Raw genomic sequence first — 19,118 nt, forward strand, 5'->3', positions numbered from 1 at the left:
TGTACTGTAAAATATTTTTCAGTAGATAAACCATTTTTCTACTTGTAGTTGACTTAACTGTGGGATGGCGTTACTAACAAAGGTGTATTCTTTGTCTAATGTCTCTGATTTCTTTATGGATAATCATACGGCAGCCAGAACGCCTCTGTGATTTCATGGGTTCTATGTACATATGACAATTAAATCGCCTGTTTTAGTTAAGTTATAGTAGAGGGTCCTGAAAGGGGGGAAGTTATAAATCCCATTTCCAAGCCTAACTTTCCTCAAATCATAGCTCCTAGCTTAAATTGTCTCCCAAATCTCATTCCCAGTAAACCAAATCCCAATTTTGAATTGGAAAAAAGGACAAATCCCAGTTCCCGTTTTACCCTTTCATCATTATACTCACCACGACATATCGCAGTTTTCAGCAATCTGACTGATTCCCCATAACTAAATGGTATACAAAATTGTGACATTAAAAAAACCCGACTTACCTTTGAAACTTTGTTGAATATAATTCCATATTCCTGCAGCTTCTGTGCTTCCTAGTGGCCATGAAGAAAGGGTTCATCAAAAATGGAAGACGAGTTTTTGGTTTTATTCTACAATCTTTATGACTATCAATTGTGTTTAAAACGACACAACTAAGTACGCCTATGAATTAGCTGTAACTTTGAGGATTGGGTCTATCTCAATAAACTGATTACAATATTTGTCTGAAAAGGGCCAGTTCAGTCGTTAACTTGTGCTTTTACCTCTTGAAACCCATCTTAGAATTGCACAAAAAACAGCACTATAGAGCCTATCCCCAGATCAAAAATTGTTGGATTAGGTGGTTTCAGTTTGTCAATTAAAGAGGTCTGCTTCATTTTCCTGACACTCCCTCCCCCTCTCTTTCCCCACCACCTCCCCCCCCCCCCCCATCCGCAACTCCCGCCCTCTTTTAGAAGAATAGCAAACCAACCTTCAGATACTCTATTTCCGCCTGAGCGTCACTAAGGCCAGTGTGAGTCTTGTGCATTGATGGAAGTTGTTTCTTGATGGACGAAGCTGTTAGCTTGGCGATCGCCTTAGGATTGAAATAGCACACCTGATTATTGGCTGATACTGCACCACTTAAGTCGTCATCTGCTGTGGATCAATTTGATGCTGTAATTCACAAACCCTAGACTAGATTGGGATCATTGGGACCATCCACTAGATTAGCCTCTACTATGTGGATGTTCCCAACTCACTCCCTATGTAGATTAATGGTATATTTGTATATGTTTATTTCTAATCTGTATCCTCTGTAAAGTTGAGTTGAATTAAATAAATTCTCTGATCTGATATCTGATCTAGAAGATATCATGTACGATAGCTTGGCTTTTACCAAGAAATTCATCAGTATAACGTAACTTGCAGAAGGAAAGGAAGGTCTTGACCTATGATCCAATTCCTAGCTCTATAACTTTACTGTTGATAAGAAATACCTGGTCAGTATTACTTAAGTTGGGGCAATTAATATTTGTCCCAATGGTACTTACCCTCTGAGGGAGGTAGTGTTCAGGGACGAAGTAGTCGGATCCATGCAGAGTCTGATTGTAATCTCCAACTTCAGCTTGCAGAGCATAAGAAGCTAGAAGCATTGCGGTTTCCTCGTGCACGTAGATCCCCCCTTCTAAAACATCCTTCCGTAACTGCAGGTAATATAAATGCCGGGTGGATTGCTGTCTGAAGTGAAAGCATATTGCAAATTAACTTGGCGCTTTATTTAGTATAGGTGATAATGATCAAGTACTGGCAAAATAATCATGCTAGAGACTCACTGCAGGAGACAAATATTCTCCACATAATACTTGACTCGGAAGAAGATCGTGAAAACTAGCGAGGAATTGCAAGAAACCTGAAAAAAAAAATAAAACAGAGGAAAAAACAATCACGTTAAACTATTTAACATGTGCAACAATAAGCGAGATAATAAGAAAACAATATTTTAACACACATTGTAACTGTTGGATTCTTCTGGTTTCCGTTTTTCAAAGATCTCTCAATTAGAACGGTTTTTAACTGTAAGTGTCGAAAGTAATTCGCGTTTGCTTTGTTTTTGTTTTGTTATCCTCTGTGATTCGTTAGCAAAAGTCGCGCCACTTTTTTGACCAATGACAAGAAAAACCAAAACCATTTGTGACTTGCTTGCACGCGCTTGACGCCGGTTCCGTGTATTTACATCGTATGGGTGATTGGCTCGTTACCTGACGCTGTTTGCGCACGAACTGTTCTGATTGACTTAGAGCAATTACTTTGGTATTTGTTCCACGAGACTCGATTGAACACCACGCAGTTTCCATAAAAAACACCCACCCCCCCCCCCCCCCCTCTAGAGCCTGGTGGTAGCACAGATAAACAATTGATGCCTAAGGTCTTTATAGTTCTTACGTTAAGAAAAGCTAGTAAAATTGCTGTGTCCTGGTTTAATACGTGGCAAATTATAGCTTAGAGTTAGTAAAATCGTATGTCGTTATAACTGCTGAGTCACTTACTATGATTCAACTGCAAAATATCTCAAAATGAAAACATTTATAATGGTAGTGATCTATTTACCACATTGAGCCAGGATGGCAAAATATCATGAGCTTTGGCGTGATTTTCCGTTTGCTCGATCCAAGAACACAAAGTTATTCTGGCCAATTTACGGAATATAAAAGGAAACTACGACTTACGTCGTCTTTCCACAGATGAGGTGCGAACTTAGCAAGTTTGGACAGCTTTTCATTGAAGTCCAGGAATTCGTGCTCTCCATCTGAAACAATTCAATTAGTGAGAAAATAAATTGTTTCCTGATCTTGCCATATTGAAGATTGGAAAACAGAGTAAGCTTTCAGATCTTAAAAAAAATTAAAGCGATGCGGTCTCAAATGAAACTGCAGCTTAGCCGGTTCATCTACAAACAGTCGGACCTCTTAACTGTAAATAAGAGTTCTGTGTGGATCCGACTGGATACATGAATTAATACTTCAGCTATATAGTTTACATGTATAAAAACTATACTTCACCTTTTATGATCATAAGACCAAAGAATGTGGTCTCTGTAAGCCCCAGATGGTCTGTGATGATATTGTACAAGTCCTGTCCAGTGGCAGACGCCTGCAATGGTAAGGAAAATTCAGTTCAGCTTTGACATCATTGAGCATGCGTGCTCAGATATTTCTGTATTACTCTAGTAGCAATTCCTCGAGAGAAATGGCATGGGTTTTGGTTTGAGGCCGGAGGCCGGACGTAACGTCAGGTTGCTTGCTATATAATGTCGTCGGTACTTTGATGTCGCGATAATGATTCAGTCTTTGGTTCTGATGAGGACCTTGATGAATAGACTAGTTTAATATTAAAAAAAAAAGCATCACCTGTACTCTAACATTAAGCCTCTCTCCATTCAACAAAACGACGTTGATCAACTTGTCGCCCTCGCCGATCTAAAGAGAAATGAAGAGATGTCGTTCAATCTTCAAGCTATTGTGTTTTAAAACCTGTGCAGAAACACTCTATGACTACTGCTGGTAACTGCGTGATAGCGTTAGCACGCCAATTTCACACAAACTAAACAGAGGAGTTCTCGAGTCACACCATCAAAGTAAAATCAAAAGAACTACATAACTGGCTCAAAGTCAGTTTGTTTCAAAAGATACCAACAAACAAACGTCTAAAATACAAACAGCATGGACAGTAACAAAAACTACACAAAAACAATAATTTCAAACTTGAAATCACAAGGACGAAAACAGAAATAATCACATTTTGACAACAAATGACTTACGACACACGATGACTTACGCTGTTAAACTTTAATGACACCCTGTCCAAGAGGCTCAGATCCCTCTGACAGGTTAGTAAGTGCTATTACAGTGTTGGTGGGGTAATTAAAACAGGTTTCGAGTCACGTTATTGGTTGCACATGTGCGTGTCATACCACTGGTAAACGGTCACGCGTTCATACCCCCTGAAGGATGGAAACTGAGAACAAGTGCTTTTCGATGGATACTAACAAAAGCCCAGTGTAAAGTCGCACAGCGGATGAGGGCATGAAGGACGAAGATGCAAGTCGTCAAAACACGTCGTGAAGTGAGTAAGAGAAAGAAGGGAAAGTATTACAAACAAGAGAACAAGAAAAGATGAAAGAAAAGTACCAAAACGCCTGCCTCCTCGGCCTTGTCGTCTGCTCGTCTTCCCGCCTGAGAGTAATCAGCCAAAGTTACAGAAGAAAAATTACATGTTATGCAATGTTTAGAAATGTTAATATGAAGAAGAAAAACTCTTTGAAAAGCCATGCAAATGATGTCTATCTAAAGAGAAGCATGCGTTATAGTCTACTCAAAGAAGAGAAGTACTCTTTGAAAGAGCCATGCAGATGACAAAACGTGCAACACTGGAAGACGAATAGGAACTTCTAATGGACCATCACAGAGGTCCCTGCTTAAAACGCCATGCAGAAGGCCAACGACAGTTTTATATTATCCTTTCAGTCGAAGCAAATGAGTAACTTTTTAAAAATTAATGCATATAATATGAACATCCAAACTGGAAAACAAGAATGCAACAGAACTTGTTATTATTATGTAAAGAATTAAGACCCTGCTTTAAAGACATTCAGAGTGGTAAGAGGAGAGGCGAAGCATGCATTAAGTGTAATTCAGGAAAGGTAATCGCTTAAGCATGCATATAACAATGCAAACATCAAGTAAAGAGGAATGTAATGGGCCTAAAACACATAAATAATGGTCTCAATGTAGGGGCAATGAATGGGTTACCAAATATTTAGTATAACTACCTCTCAAAGAAATTATAATATACAAACATGAAAATATACAAACATCAACTGAAGAACCATAAAATTTGTGCAGCTGCATATTCAGATGATGAGTATCACCTGACAGACAAATGGTTCAAGTTTAACTTATGTGGTTTAAGACCTTCACATCAGCTGTTCTTGTATGCGATAAAGATTATTATGAAAGAGCTAAAGCTAAAGCTAATTTGAAAAGCATGCGTAAACTACAGTATGACTTTACATGCAGAGGGAACAATTAAGATTTAACTGCGTAACATTTTAAAGAAGCCATCGGCTGGATTTGTTCGTGTCTCAGTCGATCTCCCTCGTTAGGAAAATTGGTTCTGTTTTTGTACGATCATTTCATCAGCTGGAGCGAAGTATTATATGCCATGCGGCATCAACCGACCCCTTTCCACACTGATTCAGCTTGCATGTAAATACGATTATTGCAATGCCCATGTTTGTCGTTAAAATATGTCAACTTCTTTTTATTAATTTTTTTTATTTACTTAGTTACTTACTTACTTACTTAACTATTTATTTATTTATTTATTTATTTATTTATTTATTTATTTATTTATTTTCACCATGAAAATGAATATGGCTACCCTTTCATAGCCTTCATTTAGGTGTCAATGGATTTTATTTTTTTTATTTATTTATTTTATTTTATTTTTTTTTTTTATTAGACTCCGCCTTCAAAATTAAAACTATAAACAGAACATAACAACGTGAAACAGAAGATAAACGAGTACTGGGTTAAGGCAGGGTGACCACAACAGCTAGTGCCAATTACTGTGGGCCCAAGATTTACAAAGTTCTAATAACACTCAAATAAGTTAGTAAAATGTAGTAAACTAATAACAACACGAAATAGGTTCTAAAAGGTTGCGTGGCATATTACATTTTAAACAGACAGATTTCCAGGTTCTAGGGTCCTCAATATCGAAGCGCGAAATAAGTGCATCTTTGTAGTATGAGGAGAGCAGGGATTTAAATTGGTTCAGAGTTACATGTTCGTATCTTAACTGCACGGGGGGGAGCGCTCCAGGTTCTAGAAGTTCTTACAAAAAAGGAGTGCTGATAAGTAGAAGTGCGGCATTTCTGTGGTCTGAGCTAATTTGGGACGATGTAAACATAAAAAAATAATAATCTGGCAGGCTAGGATATAAAAATTTCACAATTTACTGTATTTACATTTCGGTGTCATCCTCTAAGACTATAAAAAAATGAAACAAAAACTCGAGCGGCGAGATCAACTCCATTTATGAGCGCCACGATGTCTGTTTCACGGTATTGGTGATTACAAGAAAGTCAAAACAGCGGGAAAGTAAAGTTATTATGCCGCACTCTTCTCACAGCCTTCAGTTATCATAACCTCTACACCTAGAGTTTTACATAAAATATTTACACCATGATAAAATTTTATCGGCGTTGTAAAGGTTTTGGACTTTTTTGCTACAATTTGCTGTATAAAATTGCGGTCATTTAGAACGCGTTTTGATTGGCTGTGCAGCCGTTGTAGATGGCATTACGCAATTAAGCAAAGACATTCGTGGGCCACCGATGGCAATCGGTGGTTGAATGTTTCCCTTTTGACGCATTCTGACTTTATTGCATCTGTAATGGAAGTAACTGGACACCGACATGACTGCTTTTAGGCCTCATGCGAACGGTCGAGAGAGTTTCAGTGGCAGAATCCCAATGTTCGTTAGTAAACCACTTCACGTACGGCTTAGGTTGACATGAAGGGTACAAATGTTTGAATTCTGAGAAACATTCTCCCTTGATTGAACTTTTAAGAATTCAGAAACCTCTAGTCTCTTTTGACGGTCACGTTTACATAGTGGACAAACATCTTTAGTGGGTCTTGTTATACGTTTCGTGGTTCATCTAGTATAAAACGGGCAATAAATGGATTATGCGTCTGATCGACGAAACATCGGGCTTAGTGCGTCGTACTATCGAAGATAGTCGTATAATCCGTCTTGTGTCCGTCCTTATACTTGACGAACGAAAAACGTATAATATAACCAGACACATTACAGACCTTTGCCCAGGTTCGTTCCCGACGGATTTTGTCTCTCTAGTATAAAAACGCCATTGAAAGTGAAAACCTGAAAAGTGTGGAAATAGTGAGAAGTTTGCTTTGTTTCATCCAAAATACGGCCGATCGAAAACTAGGTTTTCAACAAACTCTAAAAGATAGCAATTCAAGCCGAAATATTTATTCATTGAGAGTATTTCCAATCCGAAACGGTAAAAAAATGGTATCTGGTTGTTGGCATTAAACCAAGGACTAGAAAATAACCTTTGGCATTCAAGTCATAACTCACTTTCATTTGTTGACCTGGAAAGTCTACAACAAGTTGCAGATTTCAATCCCTTAACAGAAATGTCAGTATTACGGGTTGCTTCAGAGACTGCCAGCACCGCCTTTGTGGCCAACAATTAATGAAACTGTCTGTTTAAAGAATTAATGTTCACGCAGTGCTCTGACATATCTGACAGCGGCACATCCGGGTATTTTTTCGCAATTGGCACACCGAATATTGTTTTATGTAAATTTAATATTCTGTCATACGAGATATCCAAAGAGACATCCAACATGCTTGTAATAAAGTTAAAATAAGTTGGTTTAAAATCTGGAGAGATTGCCTTGCACAAACAGTTTCTTAAAAAAAAAGGTCTGAAGTAATTCAACCCAATACCAAGTTTAGTTCTTCCACATTGTAAAAGGCGATTAGCGTTCTCCCACAATAACAACTACGTTCGGAAGCTCTGCCTGATTTCAGCTATCACGACTTCGTATATGCGTCGATATTTTATCGCGACGAATATTATCGAAAGACTGAATTGCTTTTACTGACACTAAGGCCTGTTTGCACTGGTCCAATAAGAATAAAATCAACAAAAGGATAAGAAAAGTCATACAAACAAGCTAGACAAGCTTTTATCATCATTGTACCTACGCTTACATGCTTATTTCAAGAGTGCTTGTTTTCATTTCAATAACTATTGAGAACTAGTAAAGTGAAACCCGCACAGATATGAACAAAAGCCATCTTCAACTCTGCTCTTGCGTCAAAAAGTCCTTGGGTTCATTTCAGTACTAGCGACAGCGCCTTTGTTGTGAACTTTTAATTGCCTTTAAACAGTCTGAGGAATAGACCTGTGCATCATTTTCTTCGTTAAGATCCACTGATATTTACTCAGTTGACGTGGAAGATCGCCAACTGTCGCTCCGCGTCCGTGTGTCTTCGTTTTTTAAACGATTATTACGTATTTTGAACCACACTTTAATTTGTAACGAGAAAATATTGGTACTGAACCGAAAACAATTGTTAAAATCTTAAAAAGCTTGGTCAGTTTTAATAAGAAAGATGAAAATAGAACATCGATTTTTTTTAGTAAAACTGACTTTGTGTCGGTGCATAGTAAATTCACGAAAATTGTAACGAAAAATATTGTTTTCAAGTTATACATTTCAATTCAGTCGCATCCGTTCAGAAAACTAGCAAAAATCGAAGTAACTTAACCCAAGAACGACACGAATACTTTGCCGAGAGTTAGTTGAATGGCATAAAAGTCGCACATTGTGCGGATTCGATTTTGAATTGTATATATTAGACCTTTGATAAAATGACATAGAGCAGACAACTAATATAAGGGATCGGCATTAACTGATGTCTATCAATGAATGGGAAAAAAGAAAACGAAAATTGAATACGGTGGTTTGATGACTTGAAAAGTGAACGAAGCACACCCCAGGATTAAAACCACTGGTTCTAAACAGCATTGCAATCAACGTGTCCTGATTGAGGAAATGGAATGGCATACCACGAAGTGTGTAAATTGAGAAGTGTTGCAAAAAGCCAAAGTAAGCGGTTATGCATGTCGTAGCTTAGGTAAAATAATTCTTACAGAACATCGCCGAAGGAACACACCGGTGCGATAAACTGGACATTTGAAATATGAATCCTTGACGTAAATCACTTGTACGGAGATGACCTGAACGCATTTGAGAAATAAACATTAGATCTGGCCTTGAGATACTCAGCCGTACGATCCGCGCCGCGGGAAAGCTTCCAGATGAGATTAAAGGCATATCTCGTATTTACATCCAACAGTTTTGGGAGGATGTGTCGCGTCGTTTCGCTACAAGCGGTAAAATGCCCTTAAATAGACAAGAAAAGGCTGCTAATTCGCTAAGAAGATTTTTCACAGCTTGAATTTATCACAACGCTACGTCCTTTCAAAATACAACTTGTTTGCTTGTGGATATTATCTAGTAAAGAACCGAAGTGATGCTGCATACGACTCCATTTAGCGTATTCTAGAAGGCACATCGATCATTCGTTTTAAACAGTGTTAACGTTTATTAGGATAAAACGTAAACCTCTGAAAGTATGAAGCAACGCAAACACGTTTTCCTAAAACTGTTTCCCCGCTTGCAACAGTTGTCAACCGTCAGTTATAAAAACCTTTCAGTTTTCGAGATCATTCTTTTCACTTGTCGAGAGCTTTAAGGGTGTAAATACATCCAGAACTTAGAACATTTGGGGATTAACTGTACTAAATCTCGTAGTATTAGCCATAAACATCCGTTTAGGTGTGTTTTTGCCGAGAAAAAATTGTTTTCCTTTCGCAAGGTTGAGTATTACCTTGAATTTTTAACAACAAAAAATTAACCATATCTTTTAAAAATCTTCCGCATAAATAAAGCCGAAGCGTATTTGATTTACTTTTTCATTCTTTCGTGTTTTTAGTTCGCTGTGCAACCGAAATTTCATTAGAAATGAAAGGAGTTTACAACTTCTTTCCAAAAAACCAGACGTGAACTAATTCGCAGGTTTGGGATATTCACACTAGCTACGTTTTCCTTGTTTCCAATGACCACCGATGCACAAAAATTTTCAATTACTGGTAAACCTACTAACCTTTTAAATGAAAGCAGAATTGGCCTTGACTACATCGTAGCTAGGAGACACGAAATCTACCAAAAGAGCTTGTACAGCAAACGCAGCTCGGATGAGACTTCGCTAAATATACTTCACACTCAATATACAAATTTACAAAAATACTAAGTATTCTAAATTAAAAGCTCAAACAACCAGGTGAAGCTACTTATTGTTCAAGGATTCCTTTATAAATCGTTAGAAAAGCATCTAGGCATTCGTCAATGGGAAAGTATAGCTAAATTTCTTTGCAATGCTCTTACTGAAAACACATTAGCACTCTTAATAGCACAAAACCTGTCTACTTACAACTGTAGCCGCAGTGTTCATGAGAAAAGAAGTGCAGCCTTTAGGTTTTACGAAAACAGTTCCATCCTCCAACTTGTTTTCATTCTGTCTCGCTGTATTGCGCAGAGAAACAACTGGTGTTTTCTAAACCAGTGTCATATGCATCCCTCGCTTACATTTCCGGATGCAGCAAACCAGCCCTAAGTAGACAAACACGAAATATCAGAATAATAAGAAAAATTCACTTATTAACGAAATGCAGTGTACACACATAAAATCCTCCATCTGAAGAATATTTTTTCCGTATTTTTTTAAAATCCTGTTCAGGCTGAATTTTCAATTTTGTTGAATGCATCGCACACAGACTTGCTTTTGTTTTGATTTTCTGATTTCATTTGAATTTCGTCGCGAACATCTTGAATACGTTCGATGTAAATTTCCCCTTCAAAACGCCAAAAGGAGCAAAATTGAAGAAACGAATTGTGAAAAAGAAGATTAAGACTCGAAGAAATTACCCAAACTTGTCACATTACAAATTCACAACAACGAAAACACTCATGTTGTTCAGTAGTAATGCCAAAATGAGACAAACAAATTGAATCCCTTTCTTAAGGCGACGTAAATGGAGATGTTCCAAAATACAAATTCAGCGGAAGCGAAATCACCTTACCTCTGCGAAAACACGTTTTCGATTTCCGAAAATTCTGAATTTAGACGTTGCAACGAATTGTGTCGAACGCGATTAAATGGCGCTTTGATCTTTAAGCAAATCGATGAACTAGAGAATGGCAGGTGACTCAAACCAAGCCTTATGCAAATTAACTGTCAAGATCTGCAAATGCATAATTTTAGCCTAGCATGTTCTGAACCTGTTCGGGGGCATTTAAAATCATAACATCCATCACAACGCGCGCGGATTACAGCTTTCGCGCGCCAATCTTAAAAAAAGAAAACCAGTGATTAAAACTGGTACCCCACGCAATAATTCCATTCGCTTTTATTCCGGCGAAAAAAACCATCCTGTTAGAGAGCAAATTTGCATTTCTTGTCGTAAAACAAGAGTCTTATTCATATTTTCAATTTGTGGTTAGGTATTGCGTCGGATTGTTGAAATGCATTTTTCAATCACACAGGTTTCGCCTACTGTGAAGATATGCTTAATTAATGAAATTTTTAAAGGAATCCCAGTATAAAATATACCAAAATATGCAATTGAAACTAAACCAACAAAAATAAATATAAAATACGAGAAAGTAAATTCAAAACGTACTAGAGAGACAAGCGAGAAGCTCATTAAAATCCACATCCAATAATTTTGGTCAGACAGTTTTCTCTTTCGAAGCTAGCCCTTGTATGTTTAGACTTTCGCTTTAACTAAGTTTTCCAGCCGAATAAAACGAGACAAAATATTAATAAATTTGATTTTCGGGAATCTATGAGCGAATGTTTTTACCGAAAAGTATTCGATTTTGTTCCTTTGATCGACATTAACAATACACTTGGCAGAAAAACATTCAACCGCTCTTTTGCTATAAATCGATCAAAATTATTTTGGGGCAAAATTGTCGCTGTTAGCGAAAGGCGAAATTAATTATTAGATCAAGCCAAAAAAAAAATACAAAACATCCTAAAGATAGCAAATTATGAGCTGTAAGAAATATCATTTAAACCGCTCCAGCCAAGGTTTGCCATTAAAATATTACCATTATAAAAACAAAACTCATAAATCTGAAATCGGGTTACTACACTTCACCTTCGTAGAAAAAAAACCCCTTTAGTTAACATATTTCTTTTAACAGAATATAGTACTCATAATGAGTTCTTTCTTGAGTGAATAAAAAAATTTGTTTTGAAAACATTCAATTTTGTAGTTTCAGTGTGTAGGAACTTTCATAGAACATACTCTGTACTAAGTAGAACCCATTTTAGCCACGTGAAAATTGTAACATCACATCCCTTAGTCTATGACGCTACATAACACTAACATTTATTTGGCCTAATAGATACTACATTAGTTTTAGATACTTTTTTTTCTTGATGAAATTGCCCGTCACCTCATTCCGCAATTTATACGTCATCGATTCAAGTATTCCGCACGCAAAATAATAATGCTGAAGCTTTTATCTGAAGTTTACATAGCGCCTTTAAACAGTTTCAGTGTAAATTTAGACACAGTAATCAGAATGAACTTCCAACTTGTTTTTGAAGGGCGAAGAACCAGCTTCTTTTCTACACACAGTTCTGCTTTTTCAATATTGAGGGTATGTAAGCTGGCTATGTTTATGAAGCGCATGGCTTCTCATTGTATGAAGTCGCTTGATTTCCTTAGTTTTACAAATACGAAAATAATCTACAAACCCAAGCTAACGTATTGCTGCAGTACATAAGTGATTGTCCTAACCTGGCCGTCGAAATTGCCAAACAAACCATTCCCTATATGTCAGCTTAATTTCAGGCGCATATGAAGGTAAGAAACTACATCACCTTGTTTAAGTAAGAAAACAAAGCGTCCACGGCGTTTCGGGTTTATTTCTATATAAGATTGGGAGAGAGGGCTGTATAAGGTGTCCTATAAACGTTCCTACAATTGTAGCTTCAAAAGGGACGTGTTAGGATAAGTAACTATATAAACAGACTTGTTCGTTAAAAAAAACCGACACGCGTGTGTTTCAGGTTAGTTTCATTATATATACCATACGCTTAGATTAACGTTACTATAAGTAATTCCACCACTCTACGTGAATGACGTTAAAAGAGATAAAGGAATTAAATAATCATCTGGTTTAAAACAATTGATTTCAAAAGCCAGTTGTCAGAATCAACTGCACAAAAGTTAAATTCAAACAATAAAGTGAACAGCAGTAATAAAACACAATAAAAAAAGAATTTTTGTTTCGTTTATCCGTTAACCGCTAAAGAGAGCCAGGTTTTGGGTACCCTGTGACCACAATACACTCGGCCAATTTCTGGCGAATCCTAACAAAAAAATATCTTAAAAAATTATAGTTATTACGCTGTGATCACTTCGGGCATTATCCTGGAATTTCTTAAAGCTATATTAATGTTCTCTACTTACATCAGATTTAGTTTTTCCGGAAGATGTTCTGAACTTAATTCCATAAAACGTCTTTCTTTGCCAATTTCGTGGGTACTCTTTGATGAAATGAAATTAACCATGGCAATACATTGTAGGTTATATCACCTATGATGCTAATGTTAAATTGGAACAAGTCACGTCCAGCAATGATCTCATAGCCCATTATGTGAAACCTATTACATTTCTAACGAGTCCTTAACCACTCAAATTCAGTGTCACTCTGACACGAAACGAAATCACCTAAAATGCTCATATTATATTAAAAATCTAATCACGCCCAACAATTACCTCGCCTCCCATTCTGGTCTGAAACCTAAAACAATTCTAACGAGTCCTTAACCACTCATGATCAAATTAAACTTCGGGGGTGTTTACATGTGAAAACTCGCACCGGTGCGATCAGTTTCATACCAGTGTGACTCGCTCCGGCATGAGATTTTGTGCTGGTATCAAATAAATGAATACAGAGCCACAAGAGGAAACTGGAGTGAACTTGTACCGGAACGAAAGTTGCGCCAGTATAATGTATAAACACCCCCTTAATATTACAAGGAACTAAATCACCCATAATGCTCATGTCAAATTGAATCTGATCACGTCCAACAACGATCTCACAACCCATTATGTGAAACCTATTACCTTTTTACAATTTCCTTAACCACGTAAACTTTTTACACTGAACCGAGACGGAGGTGGAAATACAGAAGATGAAGCAAAGATATGATTTGGAATTTCAGTTTATCATCTATATAAAAGCGAATGAAAAGATCGATTTAACAACTCAGTGGATTCTCTTGCCAATCCTGAACATTTTAAAAATAGTGTTATTGCATAACCTGGTAAATAACCACGAGTCACACCTAAACACAGTTTCCTGTGCTATAAATACACTTGAATCTATCAGTGTTAAATATTGATGATAGCTTGGTTAGAAATGATGATCGGTCAGCGGTTCGCGACTTGAATGAATGGTTCGACTCAGCACATCGACTGAATAAAATCGATAATCTCAGCCTTTTAATCAAAGTTATGCATAGTATCGAGTTTTTATAAACTTGAAAACGTTACAACCAATTCGATCAAAATAAGGTCAAAGCATATGCGACGTACAGTAATACGTATCGTAATGCCGCCACCTCTTCGTTGCAATCATGTAAATTTGTGACAATCCCGCACACGTTTAGCCTTCTGAGAGTGTATTTCAGCGGGCAACGCCGAGTCAAATGAAAGAAAAATTGCTAAAAAGGTATTTTGAAGGCACCAAAGCCATTTATCGTTCGCGCCTATAAATTCGGGTTGTATTATTACCGTCTCATTTTTTGTAGTTTATAAATTGTGTAGTCACCTGCATGTTATTGAATATAAGCAATCCTACTATAAACCTTCTCACCTTCGCTGTCTCTCTTGGCTCCGTATGTCACCTCAAACTCACAATAAAAACACGATTCACAGTTGATTTAAAAGCATAATATTTCTCCTTATCAACCTTCAAGAACAGAAAAATTTCAGCGAAGTAATAGTTTTGCATAACATTGAGACGTTGGTTATTAATTATGCATAGCGTTAGTTACCACTTGAATTGCTTGTCATAAACACAGGATTTTCGGTATCCCGGAGCGTTTTTCAAGAGCCAATTTGAGTTACAGATAGATAATCAAATTACACATCGCTTGACCAATGGCTCAAGATATTTACTTACGAGGCTGCGTAGTTTGTGATAATTTATAGTGGCAAAATAAGTGCATGATTGGGCGATCACACAATACAAGTTCAATATTTACCACCGGCCTACAAACTGTTCACGCCCTGTTTGCAGCACGTGAATCGTCTAGGTGTTGTAAATTACACTTGCAAGTAATGTGGAAAACAAGAAAACGTGCTTCAGGATTTCGAAACTTTTTGTAAACCACGAAAACTGCAAAGCACAACAATAGTAATTGACATTAATTGTACAGTCAACTCTCTCTAAGCGGACACCTCTCTAACAGTGGACACTTTTTTCCAGCATATTGGTTCAAAAAACCTATCAAAGCGGACACCGGATGTTTTTGAAATTTTATAACAGGTCCAAAATTTCGAAAAATTAGCGCAATCTGATAACAGTGGTTTTAATAAAATATACCAGGCCTTACAATATGTCTTAATACAATATTAAAGTCACTTTTCCCGTCATTTATACAACAACTCATTTGCGCTGCCGTTTACTGGAATCAGTTGAGTCACTTGTATTCTTCCTTCGCTTTTTCGCGTCTTGGTTTAGATCAACCGCAGTTGTAATCTTCTCGTTTTCTTTACCTATGCACTTTGCTATCCAGGCCACGACCTTTGGAACACCTTGAAACTTGTACTTGCATGGGACTTCAAGCCCGTAGCCACCCCCACGGTTTAATCTTTTTTCTGTAACTTCACAAGAGACGCTGCTTGATTCAAGTTTCAAGAAACAACTGACATAGCGGGTGTAGATTAATGCAACAACAGTTTTTTTTTTTCGTAGTGAATGGGGGTTATGAACCCCGACTCCACGTACTGTTAAATAACAAGCGACACAAACGAGTTTTGTTAAGGTTGATTCACAAATGTTCAAAGTGTGCATGAACTGTGTTGGATTCCGTAAGGAATATATAAAAGAGACACAGCCGGCCCTTCATGACTACATTGTACACTGTAATTAAAGTAATAAAGCACTGGTTTCAGTTTTGATGTTCGGGTATCAGTTTACATGAACTCTTTCTAAGGCGGACACCTCTCTAAGGCGGACAGTAAATCTGGTACCGAGGGTGTCCGCCTTAGAAAGAGTTGACTGTATCAGTATCAGGCTGAGATAGCTTGAGTAACGATGTTGTTTTAAACAATTGAAAACATGCGAAAGTGAGCGAAGTCGAAACAGAAATTTCATTAGTTTTATACTATGGATATTGTTATACAAACAGCACTGCAAGCGCTTATCAGTGTTTTATTTTTAGAAGCACCTTTTGCGGCAACATTCTTATGCAGCCTAAGATCCAGGGGCAGGTTAGGTCTGAATTTTCTCTTGGTCTTTAGACGATTTGTCGAATTTCAACCAAATTTGGGGACTTGTTCGCGGGGAACTTTCGTTAAGAGCCGTTTTCGCGCGGTAGCAGTAATCGAATAGGAGAAAACTCCGGAACGTTTTTCTGGGTTTGAACTCCACACTTCCAGATTCAGAAAAACATCAAAATCTCATAAAATACAAAAATCTCATTTAGTTGAAACTTTCGAAAGATGATTTAGATCTTCAAGTGTGGACCTCGCGGAAAATTCAACTTTTTTTGTTTTCTTGTTTTTGTTTTTGTTTTTTATTTTGTTTTGTTTCTTAAATAATAATCGAGTAGCCAGTTCCATAAGCGTTAAATTGATATGGGTGTGGGGTATCTGTAACGTAATCGAGAGGCGTTACACCCGTTAGACTGCTCTAAAATTAGCATATCCCGATCACGTTTAGCCTCCGTAGCAAGTCTGCGTTTTTCGCTGGTTGACCGCGCGGATACTAGGACGAGAGCAAAGAAGCAGAGTGAGGGGGAAGGGGAGAGGAGAGATTTCGATTTCCGCGTTCATCATGTTCATACAGCGAACAAAGCACAAAACCCCACGGAAACGCTTGCTACGCAGGCTAGATCACCCCCCCCCCCCCCTCCCCGGATCTCACCCTGAGCTTTTCTCATCAATCCGCATCCCGCCATCAAAATTTTCTCTTACAGTTTCTTATCCCATATCCCGCCAAAGCGATGCTTAAGCGATTGCAGAATACCCGGCCCACTAAATATCTTACTTGAAAAAAGGAGTGCTCTCGCAGTCCCAGGGTCGATGAATATCTTTAAAATGAAGTGAGTAAAACGCACCCGCAGTCCCGAAGTCCCAGAGTTGATGGGTACTTAAATTTCGGTTCATGGATTAAAGAACGAGGTATATTCGTCTGTAGCGCGACGACTACGAAACAGTAGTGGGAGCAGTTATTAAGTTAGATATTTGGTGGGACGGGTAGCCGGTCAGGAGCGCTTGACCTTAACTCCTGACCTTAACTTATCTCAATTCTTGCTAAAGCAACATTAACGGTTGATAGATTGATTAAGAATATACCTCACAAATCGCATGGCGTCAGTCATGGCAGACTCTTCCGTCGATACATCTTCAGTAATTTGGCGAATGATTTCCGAAGCACGGCGAAATTTGCTAAACAAGCTCTCTTTTCTCCATGGTTGCTTGATCACTTCATGATATCCAGCTATAATGTTCCGTTTTTTTCGAATCAAGGAATGGGAGACGTCGAAATTGAGCGATTGTGGCTCGTGTACCAAATCCTCTTTTGTGACTCTGCCATCGTGACGTAACGTGACATCGAATATGCAAATTACGTGAAATTCGTGTCAGATAAGTTTTCCATTGTTTCATGAGTCCGGTATCGGTGGTAACGCAATGCAAATTAGTGAGATTTGAGAGCTCATAATCGCTCAATTTTGTTTTTTTCCGTCCCCTTTTTTGGAACACAAACCTTATCTCTCAATGAACAGATTTGTCGTGTTTTAGTGTGATGGAACGATTCAACTCGGAAAAACTATATAACCACCATTTTGCCGTGGTTAGAATTTGTTTATATCGGACCTGATGAGCTTTCCCCCTGGCCAGTTGTAAGGTGTGATTTAATCAATCAGTTTAAACTCTTGGGTTAGCGACAAATAAAGCCATTAGGAGTATAAATGGTACAAACTGAATTATGATGAAGAAAATAGCTTTCAAATTACAGTTTCTTTGATCGTAAAAACCTACCTTCAGTTTTTTAAAATTGCTCTGGTTTGAAAAATTTCGCTTTTGCCCTCTAATCATTCAATGTCTAGTAACTCTAGCTAGCAAGTAAGAGAGGCTTCTTCCATTTACAGAAAGTGTCCTTTGTCTATGAGCCGTACTTTGCTAACGCGATGCGAGTTTATACTGTAAGTACGGAATTCCAAAAATGGCCAACCTATAGGCCATTTCCAAGTTGTTGTGAACCTCACTATGAAAGCGAGGCTATGTGCAAAACTCTTCATATGAAAATTAGTTTTGTATGCATATGAATGAAAACTAATCTTCATAACAAAAACTTCCCACTTAGCCTCGCTTTCATAATGAGGTTCAAAGCAAGTCGGAAATAAAATGGTCTATTGACCTCCCTGACACAAGAATGGCTTTCCCAGCTTCGGTTTTACTAAATTAAAGCGCTTCTGGCCGAAAAAATACAACAGGTTTTCTATTCTTATTACTTGGGATCGACGAGTATAAATAAAAAATGAAAAAATCGATTCAGTTCGAATTGTGCCGTGAAACTAAAATCGGATTTTGTTTGATCATTTTTAAAAAGCCGCTAGCTCTGAATAACCTTAATTTAAAATTCTTTTTGGAATTTTCTTCAGAAAAATGACCGTTTCTCGGAGCTTCTTGCCGTGTTTGGCCTTTAAGAAAAATGACTATGATATCTTAATATTTGGAGGTGTATGTCGGTTACAGAACGTCAGCGGCTGGACCTTTGGCATTGCCAAACCGACCTTTGAATTTCTTTACAAAGTTTGTGGTATACGGAGAATTTATCTGAGATAATCCGTTGATAATCATGAAGACCCCCATCTTTCTATTGTATCTCTTTTCCAAACTTGGCCGTATTTCTTTTTCTTGGTGTTGTTCATACCCCAGGTGTCGGAGGCTTCCTTGCGCGATTCCGTGTTCTCTCAGTTCTCTGTAAGCCGACGAACTCTAATCGACTATCAGCATCTTCAGGCCGTTCCCGACCCTGTTTCAAAATACATGTTGTCAGTTTACACACTAACATCGATTTCTTGATTCACGTTTATTGCAACTGTCATCAGGGATTCAGCTTTAATACTAATCCGTTTTAGGTGATAGTTGAAGTACTTAGATTGGAGATGCCCCATTTGTGAATGTACCACAGACTGATGTGGGCAACGGCTAGAACTAGAACAAGCTTCTTCGAGAT

General features: G+C 37.8%; 1 protein-coding gene across 5 annotated transcripts in view; it reads right to left on the minus strand.

Moving 5' to 3' along the window:
* Positions 1-17,460, minus strand: part of LOC146474644 (tyrosine-protein phosphatase non-receptor type 13-like) — a 37,333-nt gene extending 19,873 nt beyond the window's left edge. Inside the window, exons 1-11 of one of the 5 annotated variants that reach the window (XM_085116400.1) lie at positions 17,231-17,460; positions 10,057-10,235; positions 4,146-4,190; positions 3,366-3,434; positions 3,018-3,108; positions 2,685-2,764; positions 1,791-1,867; positions 1,509-1,695; positions 947-1,051; positions 477-527; positions 1-4 (exon numbers count right to left, since the gene is read on the minus strand). The exon at positions 1-4 is cut by the window's left edge and continues 62 nt beyond it. In XM_085116400.1, the coding sequence (XP_084972526.1) occupies positions 1-4; positions 477-527; positions 947-1,051; positions 1,509-1,695; positions 1,791-1,867; positions 2,685-2,764; positions 3,018-3,108; positions 3,366-3,434; positions 4,146-4,190; positions 10,057-10,077 (730 nt within the window). In that variant the 5' untranslated portion in view covers positions 10,078-10,235; positions 17,231-17,460. Of the gene's footprint in view, positions 5-476; positions 528-946; positions 1,052-1,508; positions 1,696-1,790; positions 1,868-2,684; positions 2,765-3,017; positions 3,109-3,365; positions 3,435-4,145; positions 4,191-10,056; positions 10,236-10,705; positions 10,846-13,111; positions 13,233-14,522; positions 14,677-17,230 lie in introns of those variants that run through there. The other 4 variants (XM_085116399.1, XM_085116401.1, XM_085116398.1 and 1 more) reach the window with 4 other exon arrangements.
* Positions 17,461-19,118: the final 1,658 nt, after the last annotated feature.

The sequence above is a fragment of the Pavona decussata genome, unplaced genomic scaffold (genome assembly GCF_977016875.1).
Source record: "Pavona decussata unplaced genomic scaffold, jaPavDecu1.1 SCAFFOLD_87, whole genome shotgun sequence".
Taxonomy (NCBI): Eukaryota; Metazoa; Cnidaria; class Anthozoa; order Scleractinia; family Agariciidae; genus Pavona; species Pavona decussata.